The following is an 18,997-nucleotide window of genomic DNA, read 5'->3' as shown; positions in this document are numbered from 1 at the left end:
TGATAGCCCAAAAGACATACAGACACAGGAGCAGTCTGATACAGGAGAAGACGAGTATCGAGATGATCACCACCCGCCGGACAGTGATGGTGAAAGTGATTCAGAAATTGGAACTTTGTCCGAGGAGGAATCAAGTGATCTAAGAAGTGATTTGGCAAAATGGGCTGTAAAAAATAAGGTGTGTAAAATTGTTCTGTGAAATGTTGGCACACTTGCAGCCATGTAATAAAGCACTTTTCTTACGCCACTGAAATGTCTTTATTAATTTGCTTTGACCAATCTGCTTCTTTCTAGCTGGCATGTCCGCAACCTTAGTGTTTATGTATCCATTTCAAGGTGTTTGGTGTTACTGTTGAACACATCAATACTTTAGTGAAAACAGTTTAACAAAATAAACTGTTGAAAAGCAGGACTTTATAGTGACGTTGAAATTTCAACGTTGATTGGATTTGCAAAATCTAAACTAAAATCAATGTCGATTCAATGTTGGCGAATTCACCTATGTTGAGAAACGTGATGTTGGAATGACGTTGATTAGATGCAAAATCTAAACAAAATCCAACAGTTATCCAACACTGGCACCTGACGTTGTTTCAACAGTGACTCGACGTTAAAATGCCAGCTGGGTTACTAGTCTCAGTTGCATGTTCATGTTCGTGCATCAGTGAATCCTTTCATGGTGAATGCTGTGTCTGAGGAACTGAATTTGCAACATAGGAAACAAAATGCCGCATCTGCTTTCAACGAGTATTCAAGCCAATCCCTGTTTTTGTACCAACTGCAGCTAAAAGAACGCTTTTTCAGTCCATACAGTTTCACAGGGTATTTGTCAAAAATCAGCTGCTGGGGTTCATCAGTGCCATGGTCACACACAGAGTGTGTGAATAATTCCACTGGCCTGCTCGGTCCCACCGTAACAGGCTCACCAGACTGGCTAGCGTCAGAAAAACCATGGCTTGGTGCAGGATCATGACTGGTGCTGCTAGCCAAGGCTCCACCATCACTGTCGTCTGTCCTTGTAGGTATTTCAGGTGCCACAGGTGTTATAGTGTCATTCTTCCAGAAGCTGGCGATTTGAAAAACCTTCGTATATCCATATTTTCCACTTTCACAATTAATTTAATCTAGCTAGCTAGCTTAGGCAAAACCGAGCACATGGAGTAGGCTAGCTATAACGTTACCGAGATGCTGCTGTTAAGAGAGGGAAACCCCTTTTTGTAAACAATCAAACAGTCAAAATTCAAACATCAAATACCTTTTAATAAGATTATAACTTCAAACATTACACTTAAATACACATCAAAACATATATAAATACACGTAAATAAAAAAAAAGAAAGGGGCCCGCCTATAACGCCGGTCCGTGGCAGATTGCAACCATTAAGTTTCCAAGCATGTGCTTCTGCAGGTGCTCCAGCTCACATTTGCTTTATACTGTTATGTCATTTCTTTCAGGCAACGCTTTTACATAATACCGGCACACTGTAGTGATATGGATCATGTTAGCTGGTGAAGTATTGAGGCAATCCATTCAACTGGGCCTGGAGCGGATAAGATTCGACGTAATCGATTACGTAAATACGTTGACTCGCATTACGTGCGTCGAAGCCTCGCTGAATGGGGTGTCAGCAGGGATTCCCCCAGACAAGCCTTATCTGCAACACCGCGCCTTCGACCATCTAAAGTCTGGGAATATTTTAGACAGACACTCAACAACGTGCTGCTCCGTGAGCTCTGTGAATTGGAAATAGCTTCACTGCAGCACAGCTGCTGTCCACGAATACGTGAGGCAGCATGAACATGTGAAGCGAAAGTATCCCGGAGCACTTTGTTTAGACGGCAGCACCGCAAATCGTGTTTACTTTCTGTCTCCACACAAGCATGGCACATTATCAGTACACACAAGTAGTCCGTTAAAATGTATTTCTTCATCGCCTTCATGTTACAAGTCATTTCTGTCCCGCTGCTGTCATGGTAACGTAACTTACGCCATGTCTATCTAACGTTCAGCCGTTTCATATTTTCTGTTTATTTAACGGCCACGTATGAGCGAGCAAACAGCCGAACTCTAACATAACAGACAATCTGTAACTGTCTGCACACTCTGTGAATTGTTTCAGTTATTTTCTCTGCCCCACACTGATGCAGAAATACATTTGCCTGTGATGGTCATACTGCTTTACTCAATATTGAAATAAATCCATGTCAGCAACATTTAAAGTTTTAAGTAAAGTAGACTAATTAATTTCTGTTATTATCACAACACATCAGTGACTGAAAATTGATTCATTTTAAGATATGCTACTCTTGTCATTATTCTAATGTGCTTCACGAGGATGATTGAATAAAATATTGATTTATTGATTAGACATGTTTTGACTGTTTTTGATATTTATTTTGGATAAATTGGTATGTTAATCAAGTAATAAGCATTTTTTCCCCCTTTAGAATACACAGAATTAGCCGTTAGATTAATCGACTAATCAAAAAATGAATGGTTAGATTAATCGATTTAAAAAAATAATCGTTATGTTCAGCCCCACATTCAACTAGTATTTTGCAACGGATAACGTTAGCAACTGGTTGGTGTTAGCCGGCAAGCTAATATTATCTAACTTGAGCCAACTAAAGCACAAAATCACAATATATTTCACATGCTTTGCAGTAATGTGAGTTTACCTGTCTATTAGGATGAATGCCAACTCTGTGTCAGTTTTTATATCCAAAGCAAACCTTTTTGTTGTTGTTTATCCTTACGTGGAGTTTGTGTTGGATTCTGTGTTGTGCTGGTCATGTTTTGGTGTTAGCGGACTCTATTTTGTTAACTGCGGTGTTGGTGCTGTGTGTAGAGTTCAAAATCAGTAGGCAAGAGGCTATGGAGCACACATGCATAAAATCCTACATGATTTCTTCATACAGGACACAGCATAAAAGCTGTTCCAAGGGGCAGAGAAAGCAGGCGTATGGTTCATTTTTATGTGACTCTTTAACATATAGGCAATAAAGAAGTGATTAACTGATAAGTGATTTCATTAAAAGAATACATATAGCTCCTTTAACTCCTAACAACAGAGGGGCAAAACAAGAGTGACACCTCATGGAGATTCTTACTCAAACAGTTTGACTCAGTCCGGCTGCAAAGATAATCAGGTGCAACCTGCATGTAAATCTGTGGCAGCCAATAATACAATATTGATTTGTTAATGATTCACTATAGACATAATCTATATTAACTCAAGATGACAAATTTAGAGGGGATGAATCAATGCAATAATCAACCACCTAAACTATTACACCACAGTACATATTATCATCATTATCATTACTGTAGTATAGTAGGTACAGAACAGAATTGAAGCATTTATCATTTGTCTTAGCTCTGGACATGAAATTAATTAAAATAGAAGTATTATCCCACATATCAAGAATCACATTTACCGCCGTGGCAGCACATCATTGTGTCTCTCAGCTCTGTCACCACAAACCAGGCATAACCACCTCTCTGTTACAATCCTTTCCTCTCCATTTCTTCCTCCTCCATCCCTAATTCACCTTATCACTTTCTGTCTATCTTTATCACACTCAGTCTCAGCAATTTTCTTTCACTGCGCACACACACACACAGTCACATTCATATGTGCCCATGCACCTCCGTCACACACAGGTTTGCATACATGCATTCAATATGGACAGAAATATCACCACACACACTTTTCATGGCAGCTTTTGGTCATGCTAATCCATGTGCATTATTTTCTATAAACCAGGGAATTGAGAAGCAGGGGTGAGCCCAGTGGAATAGTGTTCTTCTCTGGCTGAGGCACATCAAAAAGACACACACACGCACACATTTATACAGAAAGTCAGACATAAATACACACCTATGCATACCTGTCTATATAGTACAAAAGAGACAGACACACATGTATGCATGTGCACATAGGAAAAAACCAAGGAAGACAGGATATATGGAATGTGACCCTGGGACAAGGAAATGGGTTGTATTCCTCAGTGAATAGGGAAAACGATGGGGACCAGGGATTTTTATGATCCGTTCACGCTTCCTGAATACTAGAATAGAGAGGAACTAGCCAAGGTCAGAGGCAGAATTCCCTATTCTAATGCGGAGCGTTGCTCACCACCCAGAGCAAGAGTCAGGGATTAATTTAGAGATCCATTCACCACGCCTGTGTGGAGGGGAGAGACGGCAAAACATGACAAAAAACAGAGGAGCAGAAAAAGCAAGAAAGAATCTGAGGAGATGAGGGGACAAGGTGGGAGAATGACAGTGGAGAATTAGATAGACGGGACAAGTGAGAAAGCAAATGGGCAAGAAAGAAAGAGGAGGAGGGACAGAGAGAAATAGAGTCAAGTGGTCATGGTTGTTATGTGTAGCCTGCGGGAGAGAAGACAGTTCACATAGAAGAGCTTCATTTTCACTACTGTAATGGCCCAATGACTGTATGAGTTTTTATGTGTTTGTGTGTGTGTGGGGGGGGGGGGGGGGGGGGGGGGGGGGGGGGGGGAACACCTGTAAGAGAAAGGTAGAGAGACAATAGGTAGGCAGAGATAAGCTCTGGAAAGGGAAGTGGGAAGACACACAGGTAAGAGAGGAAGACAAACAGCAAGAAAGTTGGTAGCTGAGCAGAAACACCAAAGTAGAATTTGCAAAGACCAAAACCAACAATATGTCAGTCTGTCTCTCAAAACCTCTCTGAGCCCGAAGCTCATTTGTTTCAACTAAAGACATAAATCTTCCCATAATTGGGTCACAAATTTTAAATGGGCTGCTTAGTTTCCTCAAACAGCTGGGCACTGTAGCTTTATGCAAACTTTACTAAAACATGAACCCATTGTGCATTTGTTGGGGACTATTTCCAGCCATGGAGGAATACACATTTGGTGCATTAGTGAATATATTGAGTATTCACAGTATTTAGATGAGAATGACTCAAAATAAACTATGAATGAACTATGTTCATGGCAAAGTTCATGGTCAGCCAGTGCAACAGCATGGCTTGTTGACTTGTGTTTAAGGATGAACTAGCATGAATTTAAGTACAGATATCAATGGTGTCCAGAGAATGAATCTTACTGACTTTGTTGATCACCTGACTTTTCGTCTAGAGCCACTATAAGGTTTACAGTTTTTTCTAACTATTGGAAGGATTGACACTAAATTTGGTACAGACATTCATGTTGTCCTCAGGATAAATTGTATTAACTTTGGTGATCTGTGTCGCCCAATGTCAGCTGGCATTGGGTCCAGCCCCCGCAACCCTGTACGTAGGATATGTGGTTGACGATGGATAGATTAGCAACGTTAGGCTTGGTAAAAGTCATTCTCCGTTTTGGTCTTCTTGACAATAATAAAAAATATTGTTGGCTTTGTAATTGAAAATTTTGTTGTGTGTCTTTTATTGTGTGACTATGTTGTGTGGAAGCTTATTGCTGAACTTTTGCACTCTGACTGACCTTACTGACTTGTCGCGTAAGCTGTCTGTGTTGACCACACATCCAGTTTAAATCAGTTCTAACAAATAAGCAACCTTCTTCTCCTCTACCTGCTAACCACAGTTGTTTCTGTGTACATGCCTGACTGATTATAGAGACTTACAGCATGAAACGCCCTCTTCATCAGTCAGCTTTAATAAAATCTATAAAGACAAGCTTGTGTTCAATCTTTATATTCAGATTTCCACCACATCAATCAAACAGAAATATTATAGTGCATCATTTTACAACATTTAGTCAAACACACTTGATACCTATGAGAACTTTAGGATATCAAGTAGGATTTAAAATAATGTTATCTGGGTTTTAAGGTTTGGCTGCACAGCATGAATTTATTATAACTAAACCACAGGCAGGTCATTGTGGTTTAAGTGGCTATAGTAGAAATAGGAGTGAGAGTACAAAGAGAGAGCGAGACACCCACTGTAACACATCTTAGTTAGTTGGGCTTCAGTGTATGCATAAATATTGTACATTCAGAACTGATTGTGCCAATATTTCCCCTCAGCACAGCCCTTTACTCATCACTAATAAAATTCATACTTCTTCCCTGACATTATAAGAAAGCCACCGGATGTGTATTCAGTGTGTACCTTCCCACTCACACAGCTTAACAGAAAACAGAGATAAATTGTGCGCATCATGTGATGATGTTTGCGGGTAGGAGGCAATAGATGAACTATTAATTTTCCTATCATTGTAGGTTGTATTAACTTGTCTATTCATTAATGTGGGGTTACACTACAGGGGGCAGGAAACAAACAACCTTTGAAAATGCATTACACCATTTTGATTTATGACACTATGTGACTTGCATTTGGCTGTAGGTAAATCCGATAATAATACCCTCCAGGGATATAAAATGTCAAAATTTATTTTACTCATGTGCAACACAACATGAATCAATTGCTAGATGATATTCAAGAAGCACTCTTTGGAGGACCATTTCTTTGACATTTTCAGAAGCCTTGTTTGACAATGGAGCAGCTTGTATCAGCTTTCATTTACAACCTACAGATATTTAAAGAATCTTGTTAAACAAAATGATGTAATATCATGAGGAGAAGTACTGTATTGTTGTATTATACTGTATTGATTTTGTTAGCCCTGCCTAGTTAACAGCCCCAGTGGTCTATTTGTTAAATTTTAATGGCATAAGTAGGTGAAACATTACAGTGCAATCCCTTCAAAAAATCCCTAAAATAGGCTTGATGCGCCATAGGACTGTGTTAATGATGGGGTATGATATGATTTGATATGATACCCATGAGGGAAATTCAGCTTGTAAGGACAGTGCATAATGTTTTGCTCTGAACACATTTGTAATTTACAGCAAGATAAATTGATTTTCATATTATCATCATGTTATGCTCTTCATCAAAATAACCACCACACACTGCTTAGCCCCACTACTCAAATTTTGCAAATAACTCAGCTACATGTATTAAAAACACAACATTAAAAACTTTATGACGGTCTTTCAAGTTATAAAAGAACCTTTGTCCCCTCTCAGGCACTGAGAATTACAGCAAGGGTGACCTTTAGAGATTAGTTCATCTCAACACTCACAAGCACACACAGAGACACACACATCAACATCAAAGGCATTTAGAGTAGTGTGGCATAAACCAGCAGATGTCAGAAAGCAAATAACCCAACTTCGTCAGTCACAGCAAAGCTCTATCACTGTAAGCAAGAAGCTAGAGTAAGCAAACCTGCCATGTAAGGTCATCTCTCAGTCCTAGCAGATGAAACATTAACAATGATTATGTCAACAATCTTTTTTCCGTGATGACAAAATATTATAGATCATTTGCAGTAAATTGCAGTGCTTTCCACAAGTTTTGAAGGAAAGAAGTTACACTTCCTCAACTAGTCCAAACAAAGATGTTCAATGGGTAGTGCTGACTCTATGGTCAACAAGGGCTAGACACAGATAATCCTTCTTCTAAGTCTTTTTAAGATTTTTGAGACACTGTGAACAGTGGTATTGTTTTTATGACACAACATGAGTAGTCTTTTTGTAAAGGAAGATACATAAACATAAAAAATAAATTGCACGTATCGTGATAAATGGAAACCTTCAGTACACCATTTTTAATATTTAAACACACACACACACACACACACACACACACACACACACAGACACCTGTAGCATGCAGAGCAGTTCTGAACTGTTGGCTGCCCGCATAGCCTTGTTAACACTGACTTGTTAAGCACAAACATCACAAACTCTCTCGCAGGCTTCCAGGTCAAGAGGGAGTGTAAAGGATTATATCTCATCTCCCAGAGAAAAGAGAGGGATGGTAAAAAAAATAGCTGTCATCCTTCAAAAGATCAGAGAGGACACAAGTACCAACTGTTCCCCTCTGTTCAGAACACAAAGGACCCATTTTAATCACTGTCTGCAACTGTTCCGAGACAAAGTTTATATTTGTAATAGGCTGAATTTTTTTGCAAATGGGATAGATAGTGCTAAGTGGTAATACGTGTAAATAACATAGAGGAGCGAAAGTATGAATAACATATTGGCCATAATTGCTGGCACCACTGACATTACCTCAAACTGCCTTGCCTTGCATTATTAAAAAGTACTTCACAGTGTCTAAAATCAACATTTCAAAATGACAATCTGCACAGCAAGTGTAGCAGAAGAGACTTTTTCAACACAGATAATGAAGATGCAACCTGATCCTTTAAACAACTCGAGTCCCTAATTAAATACATCTCTATCCAACAGTGCGATCAGAAGAGAATAGATAGAGACTGAAAAACAAACATGGCGAGAGCAAGCGATTAAGGATGTCAGAGATGGAGGGAAAGAAAGGGTGAAAACAGTTGCATGTATTTACTTCAGCCTCATTTTCAGTCACACACACACAGGTTTGAATACTTACATGCATTGGTTACGGCGAAGCTGTTGGCAGTCTCTATATTGTCGACGTGTGGGACCAGGTTAAAGGGAGCTTCCGTAGCATTTGGGCTGGTATTGTGTAGGAAGATAGCTAGTCGAAAAGCTGTATACTCCTGATCAGTATTCCTAATGAACAACCCACCTAGAGAGGGCAGAGGGGAGAAGAAAATGATGGAGAGGAGAGGAAGTGAGTTAATGTAGGGTGGAGAGGGGTTGGATGGGAGCATGGTGAGAGAGGGAGAGAGACAGGAAGAAAGGGAGTAATGTGGGGAAAGAAAGATAGATGGGGAGGGAGGGCAGAGAAAACAGAGGAGGGGGAGAGAGAGAAAAAAGCCAAGATCTTCATTAGCCTTTTTTCAAAAGGTGATTTGTCTTTCGGCACATCCTCACTCACAAATGCACATAAACACGAGTACAAACGCACTTACAGATACCCACACTGCATTTCATTGATGAAATCTAAGAAAAACAGAGCGGGAGAAAGGAGAGGAGAAGAAAAGGGCGACAGCAAAGCCGACAGGAAGGCAGTGAAAGAGATAATGAGTTGGAGAGGGCATAAACGAAAACAGAGGATGAAGGCCAAATCAGAAAGTGTCAGCTAAATAAAGGAAGAGCATGGGCCATGCAAAAAGAAAGGAAGAGGGAGGTGAGTGCTAATTGTCAGTTGGCCTTTAAAAATGAGGGTATCCCTCAATATGGCCCATCTGACAAAATGAGAATTAGAGGGGAAGAAGAGATGATGAGAAACAGTGAAGCTGACAGTAGAGAGCCCTAAATATCAGAGTTAAGAGGGAGAGGAAGAACATGTGAATATTTGTGGAAAAGAGAGATAAGGGTCATCTTCTGTGTCTAAAACTTCATTACCTGAATAGACGTGTTGTTTTGTTGAACTGCTGTGGATACCACTGATATAAATGTGTTTGTTATGTAAATGTTATAGATTCATGCAGTAGGATGAAAGTAATTGAAATAAACCGATGTGACTTAAGTTTAACTGAATCAGACTCAACTCAACTGAATTGGATTACACTAGCAGACTGTGAAGCTTTGACATTGCATCAGGAGAGAGAGAGAGAGAGAGAGAAAGGGGGGGAGGGAGAAAAGATGACAGGGGAGGAGTGTGTAGGCAGAGCATATCGGACAGGCAATCCTTACCACATAACACTTATCTTTGTGTCTGTCCATGTCTTATTTATGTTCAAAGTTTGCATTACCTTCCCTTGTTTCTTTCTCTGTGTTTCTTAGAATTTCTCTTTTGTAGATATGGTAACCAAAGCCAGACACTAAACACACACATGCATACACAAAGACAACAAATCCTGAATATGTGTGGGTAATGTGCAAAGCATATTTTTTGCAATGATTAATGTGGTTTAATTTACATCAAACTCACATTAGATTTGGTGAATTGTGCAAAGGGGATAAAAACGTGATTTCTGTTAAATGGGTTGAACTCCACTTTAGTGCACACACACATTCACACACTCAACTAGGTGAGGAGTCTAGATATGTCCCAACATGACACGCGCCAGTATCTCGAGGAAATTTCACAAACATTCTCATCTGTGTCAATCTTTGTTTCTCTTACGCACAGGCACGCAAAAAAGAAAAGAAAAAAAGGTGCCGTGTGTGCTTCCACTGACATTACACTCTGTGCAATGCAGAGATATGCAAATGACTCCTCAAGTGAACTGCTGGAGAGCCGAATGATCCTGTATGTATTTTAGAGTGTTTGAGGAGGACCATCGGTGGGAGAGAAGGAAAGAGTTCATTGTGTGTGCTTCTGCACGATCCCATGTGCTTCTCATAGTATGTATGTGCATGCATGCGTGTGTGTGTGTGTGCGCGCACATGTATGCTTTCCTGTGTAAAAGTGTGCACTCACATGCTGCACATGAATGTGAATGCATATTTGCAGCTGTGTGCACCGCATGCAGTATGTGTGCATGTTTATAACTGTATGTGAAAACTGTACATGTGCAAAACCTGTGCAAATATGTGTGTGTGTGTGTGTGTGTGTGTGTGTGTGTGTGTGTGTGTGTGTGTCAAACAGGAAATATTTAGCGCATTAAGTCTATTGGCAGCTGTAAGGAGACAGAGTCAAGGAGCCGAATCTCATTATAGGACCTCCCTGCTGCCCCCCACAAGGAGTGATGCAGTGCATTCATTATCACACACATGTCTGTAGGAATGTATGTGTGTGTGTAAGAGAGATAGAAAAGAGAAACTCCATGCCTGTGTGGTCCATATGCACTGAGCACACCAAAGATGATCCAGATTTAGTTAACTTTATCTCTGATCTATAAGGCAGGTTGAAAGACAGGTTTTTCCCGCACTGACATGAAGATAACTGGAAAAGGGCAGAGAGAGAGAGAGAGAGAGAGAGAGAGAGAGAGAATGCTGCAGTGTCTAAACAGTGAAGAAGACAAGAGGGGAAAAAGATCGTTGAAACATTCATGAGCCCAAATCAGCTTTTAAAATACATGCAAATATAGTAAACGGAAAGAGAGAGTGAAAGAGTTAGTTTGCGTTTTTAAACCATGAGTCAGAGACAAAGACGCCAATCTCCCCTTTACGCAAAATATCTTGGATAAAAAGCAGTAAGGAAAATATGCACCAGATGGAAAATGTGTTTCTATACTTGTTTGTTCAGTTGTTCCATCATTCCTGTGTGAATGTCTAGAGTTGTGCGATGATTTTGTGTTTTGGAAGGGGTCCCGGTGCGCCCCCTTTTCTTGGGGAATGCTGCCCGCTAAAATCCAATAATATTCAGTGTAGGATGTCAGATCTGAGTGCCCGTGCGTAAAATCAGTAATCCTCCAACTCACCTATCTGCACTGAGCTGGGGAAAGCCCCTGTCGTCAGCCCCCAAAGGGCGGAATACACCCCGAGAAAGTGCCAAGAAAATATAATAATCCTCATTTTTCTTTCCTTCAATCCCTTCAGAAACTGTTGAGAGACATCGAGAGGGAGAGGGGGAGATGCTGAGAGAGAAAAAGGCGACAAGGAAAAGGAGGGGAAAGAAGAAAGATGAGAGAGGTTTTTCCCCCGTTTTGTCCAGCAGTATTCCTATTCCATGGTGGGCTCGTTCGTTTCTTCCCCTGCAGTGTCCGCTTGGGAGAGAGCTGTGCGTCCGGTGCACATGTAAAGACTGGGAGAGAAAAAGAGTGGGGAAACTCGCCAGAATGATTGGCGAGCTGGGAGAGCAGTCTGCATGGAAGAACTGGACATGCGCGCCCCGTCTCTCTCTCTCCCTCTCTCACCCACACACCCTCTTTTTCTCTCTCTCTACCCCTCTCCTCTCTATCTCCCACTTTTCCCTGTCTGCCGTCTTTAACTTACTGTAAGACTGAATCTCATAGCTGTAGTCTATTGATAAGGATTGGCCGGGGTTCATGTAGGGAAAAGCATAATATTCAAAGGATTCGCGTGCGTGTGCTAGCGCGCACTTCTTCGCGGTCGTGGTCCCCCCCGGGTAAGCTGTCACCACGCTCCCCGGTCAGTTATGTTTAACATAAATATGTTTAACATAAATGTATGTGCTCAAAAAGAGAAAGTGTTTCAAGGGAAGAAGGGGTTGATTCTTGATCTGTTGTGCTTTTGGTTGTCTTGATTGGTGAGGCAGACTAAAGTGAGAGTAAGAAAGCCAGAGAGGTTCTGTCTGCACCTAACTAATTGCATTACAAACCCAATCGTCATCCTGACGCATTGGTCCACTCCGCGTCCAAATCAGACTCGGTGCGTCCCACCAAGGCAGCAGCGTGTAGGCTAGCTGACAGAGGGGAAACTCCAGGCCACCTACAACTGTGGGACGCTGATGGCGCCCTGGGGACCCGCTAAAATCATCGTTGTGGATGTTTAACGTCACGACCTCATGAGCATAAACATCTGGCCACGGGGAAGGAAAGGAAGAGAGACCCACAGAAGAAAACGCGATCATTCAGCGACACAGAACGATAAAAGCCAGGATTAGTGTAGCTTCAAATAAGAAAATAAAACGGCGAAAGACAATCATAGCCTGGAGTACATTCTGTTAGAGAACATTATGTTACAGCCATATCCCATCCAGAGTCGTTTTATCAAGCCTGCCGGTAGCAGGTCGGTAAAACTGACAGACGGTCTGGGATCGCGTAGTTACACGGTGGAGAGCACAGTTTCATTTTTCCAGATGGCAAAACGAAAGGGATGCTTCACGGCTTGTCCCAGTGAAAGATGCGGTCTGTCCATCTCTGAGGGGTTTTCCCGGTTGGCTGCAGCAGAGTATAGGAGTAAATGAAATAGCCTGGGGAAAAAAAGCGAGTTCAACATTTTTTCTTTACATTTTATATTACACGTTCTTATACAGACAGGGTGCTAATTTACTTAAAATGAGACTTGGACCCTGCCAGCTCCAGGTAACACACAAGGATGGCCCTCAGTATTAATTAAACGTTGATTTTATTAACTAAAGACAGCCAACTAAAGTGTATCTATACCGTCCATCTTCTGTGGAAGTGCCTTAGAGATCTGCTTGGAAGATATATATATATATATATAATATATGTTTGTGTGTGTGTGTGTGTGTGTGTGTGTGTGTGTGTGTGTGTGTGGCTGATTAAAGGTTTATTAGAGAATGGCATGTACAACAGGATAAGTACGTGTTATGTGTTGAGACAAATTTTAAATGCACTGAAACAACACAGCACCCAGTCGTTCTCAACTTCACGCTGTCAAGGGGTACCAGACTGACGGACTCTGTCCATGGTGCTGAAATTAAACCGCGCTGTATGCAGGCAGCAGGACGAGGAGGGGAACTGGCTCTTCACTGTTTTCACACCATGTGCCACTGAGAGCACAGAGTCTGCAGGCAGGCCTTGCTGAAAACAAACACCATACCAGAAGAAGACTCTCATTATTTAGTTCTCTCTGGGTAGAGGTGTGCTAATTAGTAAACTCACCTACTGCTGTAGACTGTGGCTCTTTCAACTGGCCTCCATGGCACATCAGTGTGCATGCTGTGGATCACATATTTATGTGTTCTATAGCATGTAGTACATTTTCAGACACTGCATTCATTAAACTAAAATTTAACAACTTTTAAATGTATTTTCTTGTGTTCATAAGAATAAATGTGTTTACCAAAAAGGCTTAATCTAAAAAGGCTTAATCTGAACCACAGATACAGAAAGTTACACCAAACTTTAATGACGGTGTGTGTGCAATGCGAAGTGGGAAAGTGCTTGACCACCTCAGAAAAACAGTATCATTGCCTGTACATTGACATTATGCTGCAAATACACCAACTCTTGGTAGAGCCAGGGCTTACTCACTATATAATGTCTCTTGAAAAAAAGTGTAGGCTATCGCTGCAATTCTTTTTTGTTGTTGTTGTGTTATAAGTAAAAATGATAGGTCAAATTACGTTCTGTTTCTTACAATTTAAATGCTTTCAAGTCTTACAGGCATGTTGAAATTCTGTCTGGAATAGTCCACCATTTGTTCCAGATAGAAACATAAGCATATTGTAGGGACATTTTCACCTGGTTGTAACTTTCTATAAAACGTTGGCAATGCTGCTACATAACAAGGTCTGCAGCCATAATAGATCCCCTGTACTTTGTACTGGCTTTACACAACAGCCAGCTTACCGGAGTATGCAGGATGCAGTGCAAGGAAACTCATCTAAAGTTTTTTCCCCAAAACTTTTCTTGGTAGACCAGGGTTAATCCTTCTGTGTGATGATTTCCTTGTTTTTATTTGGTAATTGTGTTTCACTGCAGTTTGTTTTTAGCTCACAATCACTGCAGATGTAAAATTCTGAACATGTCTCATAAAGGGAGTTCATTGGCTCAGTTTTCTTACTTATTTATGAATGCTCACTGAATGTTGTAATGCCTTATATTGATGTTTCTTAGCAGTGTGTTTTCATGCTTGTTCAGTCTGACCTCAGGTTTTACAACCAGCGGGCTATGTACAGTATGTAAATTGTGCTGAAGGTTGTGGTATACACATTTTCAAAGGTTTCCCCATGGGAATATGTAGCTTATACAGTGGGGTGACTTAGTGGGCGTTTAAGGGAATTTTTACAGAGGTATGTTTCGTTGAACTCCACATGACATCATTAATGGTCAACCTCTGACAGTACATCAGTACATCTCTGAAAACATATTCGTTATGAGCTTCATCAATAATCCATATCAGTAATAATACAAAGAGAAATCTATTGAAGAAGATGCTTTCTTTGTATAAAACAAGGCACCCAAAATCAAGAAAGTGTCAAAGTGTTGCATAACTGTTAACACTCACACTCATTTGCCCTCCCATATCAACAATGCTACCCAAATTAATGTGTTCTTTCTTGTCCTAGCCCTTCAGGACAAAAGTTAAGTCAGTAAATGTTCAGAAAACTATTTCTTTTCATTATAGTTAAAAAGAAGGTACATTTAAATATAATTTAAATATACAGGTAGTGGCTTCATTACTAGTGTGTTTGAAAGAGAAAAATGTAGAAAATGAGTATACCCCAGTATACCTCAAAGGAAGAAGGTCATGACTGCGAATCTTGTCCATGGTGCTGTGTGGGTTTCCGTCACCAGGTTTGCATGGGGCTCTTCCAGGTGCTTAAGTTTCCAGAGTCCAAAGACATACAGCTCAGGTAAAAGGAGTAGTCTAAATGGAGGTTTGAGTGTAAGCCCAGCCATAGACTGATCAGTACAAGCAACAAATTGATCAATTAAATAAACAGTTGAATTCCTGATTGTCTGTTTGACATGAAATTGTGTTTTGAATAATTATTTGTCCTTGACAGGGACTGTAAGGATATAAAGGAAAGATTCAAGCAATCAATCAAGAAGACAACAACCGAAAAATCTTTGTTTTACATACCTACAAACATGCAACCTCTGCAAGCACTGTTGATGCACCTGGAGGACAAAATGATTTGTCTGTCTCCTCTTGAAACCCAGTATCTCTAGCATTGCCCTTTTTGTAGAGATGACATTTTCCATTGCTTCAAATGCAGACAATGGTCCTGAGACACATTATTAATGCACTATATTATAAAATGTTAAGATTAAAACTATTTTATTTAACTGCAGACATTTAAGCAAAAACAAGGATTTTGTAGAATTCAGTGAGGGCATGAATTCATTATACAGCGCTGCCAAAAGCAAATAATGCTACAGCTAATGAATGACCTACATCTTCTTATTACACAGTTTAACTGAACACATGGAATTAGTGGTTACAAGATTAAACTTTATGCACACATAGGACACACCTTTCTGTTCAATATGATGTCACACTAGAAAAATATTGCTCCCATATCTCACAGTATGTCTAATCTCCAATACATCTAAATCCATTCATCCGTATATCCGTTGCCTCCCAGGCATACTCTCCTGCTGGATTGACCAACGTCAATTACCTAGTTCATAGTCAATATACCACCTTGGTAATAAAGAACCATCAACTGAGAGTCATATAGCCAGGTGGTAATTGACACTCTAATGTTAGCTTTGTACTCTAGACTCAAACCATATTGAGTTAAAATAGGCAATATGATGGTGATTAACAAAGACATCTTTACCTTTCATTTGGATATTTCTCGACAAATCAGATGAGCAATCCCATTTTGTACACTGGTTCCCTCATTTCCTGCTGCAAAATGTGTTAATCAGATTAAGATTAGTCGATATGGCATTACAGCAGTACATGTTTGGAGAACAAATTTACAAGTCTAATTCCAAGTCTCTACTGGCCGAGTTCAAACATAACATGGCCAACCTGGCCCTGTGCCAACAATTCAACTATCTCAACTGCCTCTAAGACTCTGCCAAATCTGGCTGAATCATGGTTGAAACAGCCATGTTTCACCACCAAAACATAAATATTGGAAGGATTCGTGGTTATTGAGCCTCAAACCCAACGCGCATTTTCTTCATAATCAAGACCAAAATCCTGTGCCTTTAGGGATGGCAATGTCGGTCTGTCTGTGTCATGAACCCTGCATCTCTCACCTGAGTTTGGGACTGAGTGAGTGTGTTTTGATTTGTTTTTTTTCCTTTGGGTGAGTGAGGCATGCTTGGTGTGTTTTTGTTCTGCCACGCCAGCCACGCCAGCCAGCCAGCCCTCACGCTCCACTGCTTGGAAAGAGACTCCCTGCCACCTCCCCCTGCCTTGTTTAACTGCTGCTTTGTCTCAGTGTCTGCATCACACAGGAGAATGTGCTTGGAGAGCACAGCCGGGTTCTCTGGGAAGTCACGGAGGGATTACAGCAGTTAACTAAGAGTGTTGTCAGCCTGCAGACCCAGATTGGCACTGCAGCCCCAGCCGCAGCTGCAGCCCCATCCCCAGCCCCAGCTTCGGCCGCTCCAACTATACCTGACCCAGCCAGTTCGCCTTGCACCCCAGCAGATCGGGAACCTTGGGTCCCGACGCCAGAAAGGTATGATGGGAATTTAGGTCAGTGCAAAGCCTTTATGATGCAGTGTGGTTTAGTTTTTGACCAACAGCCCCGGACCTACTCCACCAACTGGGCCAGGATTGCCTACCTGATGGGGCTGCTCAAAGGGGAGGCACTGGCCTCGGCCTCAGCTCACTTGGACCAACCTTCTGCTACGACTGCTTCTTACGCCGCCTTCACCACTGAGATGCGTAAGGTCTTTGATCATCCCATTCGAGGTAAAGATGCTTCTAAGAGACTTAGAGTTCTTCGGCAAGGGGCACGCAGTGTAGCAGAATATGCTATTGAGTTTTGCACCCTAGTAGCTGAGTATGGCTGGAACAGTGAAGCACTGCAGGCGGCTTTCTCTCAGGGATTGTCTGAGTTAATTAAGGATGAACTTATTTCGTACCCCGAACCCACTAACCTGGATGATTTGATCTCATTAGCAATTCGTGTGGACAGCCGGTGCCGGGAGCGGCGGAGAGAGAAGCAGCGGCCTATGCAGCTGGGTCGGTACCACCTCGATGCAGAGGAGCGCCAGCGCCGCAGAACCGACACCAGTTGCCTTTACTGCAGGCTGCAGGGCCATTTCATCGGCACCTGCCCACAGCATCCGTCAAACAGGAGGGCTCGCTAGGGGAGGGGCGGATCCTGGCGAGCTGGACAGTTTTACCTTTATCTTCCCATCCTAGAACTCAACTTCATGCCACTCTCATCTGGAAAGGTCAGTCAGTTGATGTACTAGCTCTTATCGATTCTAGGGCTGATCAGTTTTCTAGATGGCAGACTGGCCAAGCAGTTGGGACTTCCCACTGAACCCCTAGCTGAGCCGTTGGAGGTCAACACGCTTGATGGGCGCCTCCTCGCTACAGTTACAAACCAAACCAGCACCGTACATTTCCAGTTGTCTGGTAACCATCAAGAAAAGAAGATTTTACATAATTGACTCACCTTTTGTTCCTGTTATCTTGGGCCATCCCTGGCTGGTAAAACACAACCCGAGTGTTGACTAGACCTCAGCTAAGGTTACTAGTTGGATAACCCATTGCCATGCCTGTTGTCTGCAGTCTGCCTTGCCCCAATCTCTCTCCCGCCAGGTAGCCAGCCCACCCGCGCCTGACCTCTCCCTCGTTCCCGAAGATTACCATGACCTCCAGGAGGTTTTTAGTAAGCAGCAGGCGCTATCCCTACCACCTCATCGTCCCTATGACTGCGCCATAGACCTGCTGCCTGGCACCCCCCTTCCCAACAGTCGCCTGTATAGTATCTCTAAGCCAGAAAGAGAGGCTATGGAGACCTATACTGAGGAATCCCTGGCTTCTGGGATAATTCGTCCATCCTCATCACCCCTAGGAGCCGGCTTCTTCTTTGTGGAGAAGAAAGACAAGACACATCGCCCCTGCATCGATTATAGAGGATGGATAACATAACTGTGAAGAATAAATACCCTTTACCACTTGACTCTCTCCAGGGAGAGAGTCGATTTAACTTCACTCTGACCTACAGGCCCGGCTCTTGCAACATCAAGCCCGATGCCCTCTCTGTTTTCCAAGGAGGAGTCTCGCCCGCCTCCTGACACCGTTGTGCCTGCCGCCTGTGTCGTTGGGGTGGTGACCTGGGGAATTGAGAACGAGGTCAGGGCAGCCCTACGCACTCAACCTGATCCAGGTAACGCCCCCCCTGGACGTCTTTTGTACCAGACCCAGTCAGAAGGAGGCGGACACGAAGTCTTTCGTCTCTGCCTGCCAGTTCGGCTCTTCTCAAGGCCTCAGGTCGGGACCAACATTTTGCCAACTGCCACCGCACCCCGGCGCCCAACTACTCTGTGGGGGATAGGGTTTGGCTTTCCACCAGGGACTTGCCCCTTAAGACAGACTCTAGGAAGCTGTCGCCCAGATTCATTGGCCCGTTTGTAGTGGACAGTTATCAATCACCACCACCAATATCACCACGGTGGTCAGGCTCAAACTGCCTCGCTCCCTTCGGGTCTACTCTTCGTTCCATGTCTCACGCATCAAACCTGTTTCCACCAGCCCGTTGGCTCCTCCCCCTCCTCCACCTCCACAGATGATTGATGGCTTCCCCGCTTATACAGTCCGCCGGATTTTGGACTTGCGCCGCCGTGGGTTCCAGTACCTTGT

At 42.4% G+C, this 18,997-nt stretch overlaps 1 protein-coding gene across 1 annotated transcript in view; it reads right to left on the bottom strand.

Moving 5' to 3' along the window:
• Window positions 1–11,356, bottom strand: part of LOC123986096 (glutamate receptor 4-like) — a 77,570-nt gene extending 66,214 nt beyond the window's left edge. Inside the window, exons 1-2 of the mRNA XM_046074177.1 lie at window positions 11,260–11,356; window positions 8,415–8,573 (exon numbers count right to left, since the gene is read on the bottom strand). Coding sequence (XP_045930133.1) covers window positions 8,415–8,573; window positions 11,260–11,353 — 253 coding nt within the window. The 5' untranslated portion in view covers window positions 11,354–11,356. The remainder of the gene's footprint in view (window positions 1–8,414; window positions 8,574–11,259) is intronic.
• Window positions 11,357–18,997: the final 7,641 nt, after the last annotated feature.

Source organism: Micropterus dolomieu, linkage group LG17 (assembly GCF_021292245.1).
Source record: "Micropterus dolomieu isolate WLL.071019.BEF.003 ecotype Adirondacks linkage group LG17, ASM2129224v1, whole genome shotgun sequence".
In the NCBI taxonomy this organism is placed as follows: Eukaryota; Metazoa; Chordata; class Actinopteri; order Centrarchiformes; family Centrarchidae; genus Micropterus; species Micropterus dolomieu.
The sequence above is the reverse complement of the archived record's forward strand: the minus strand, read 5'-3'. Positions and strand labels throughout refer to the sequence as shown.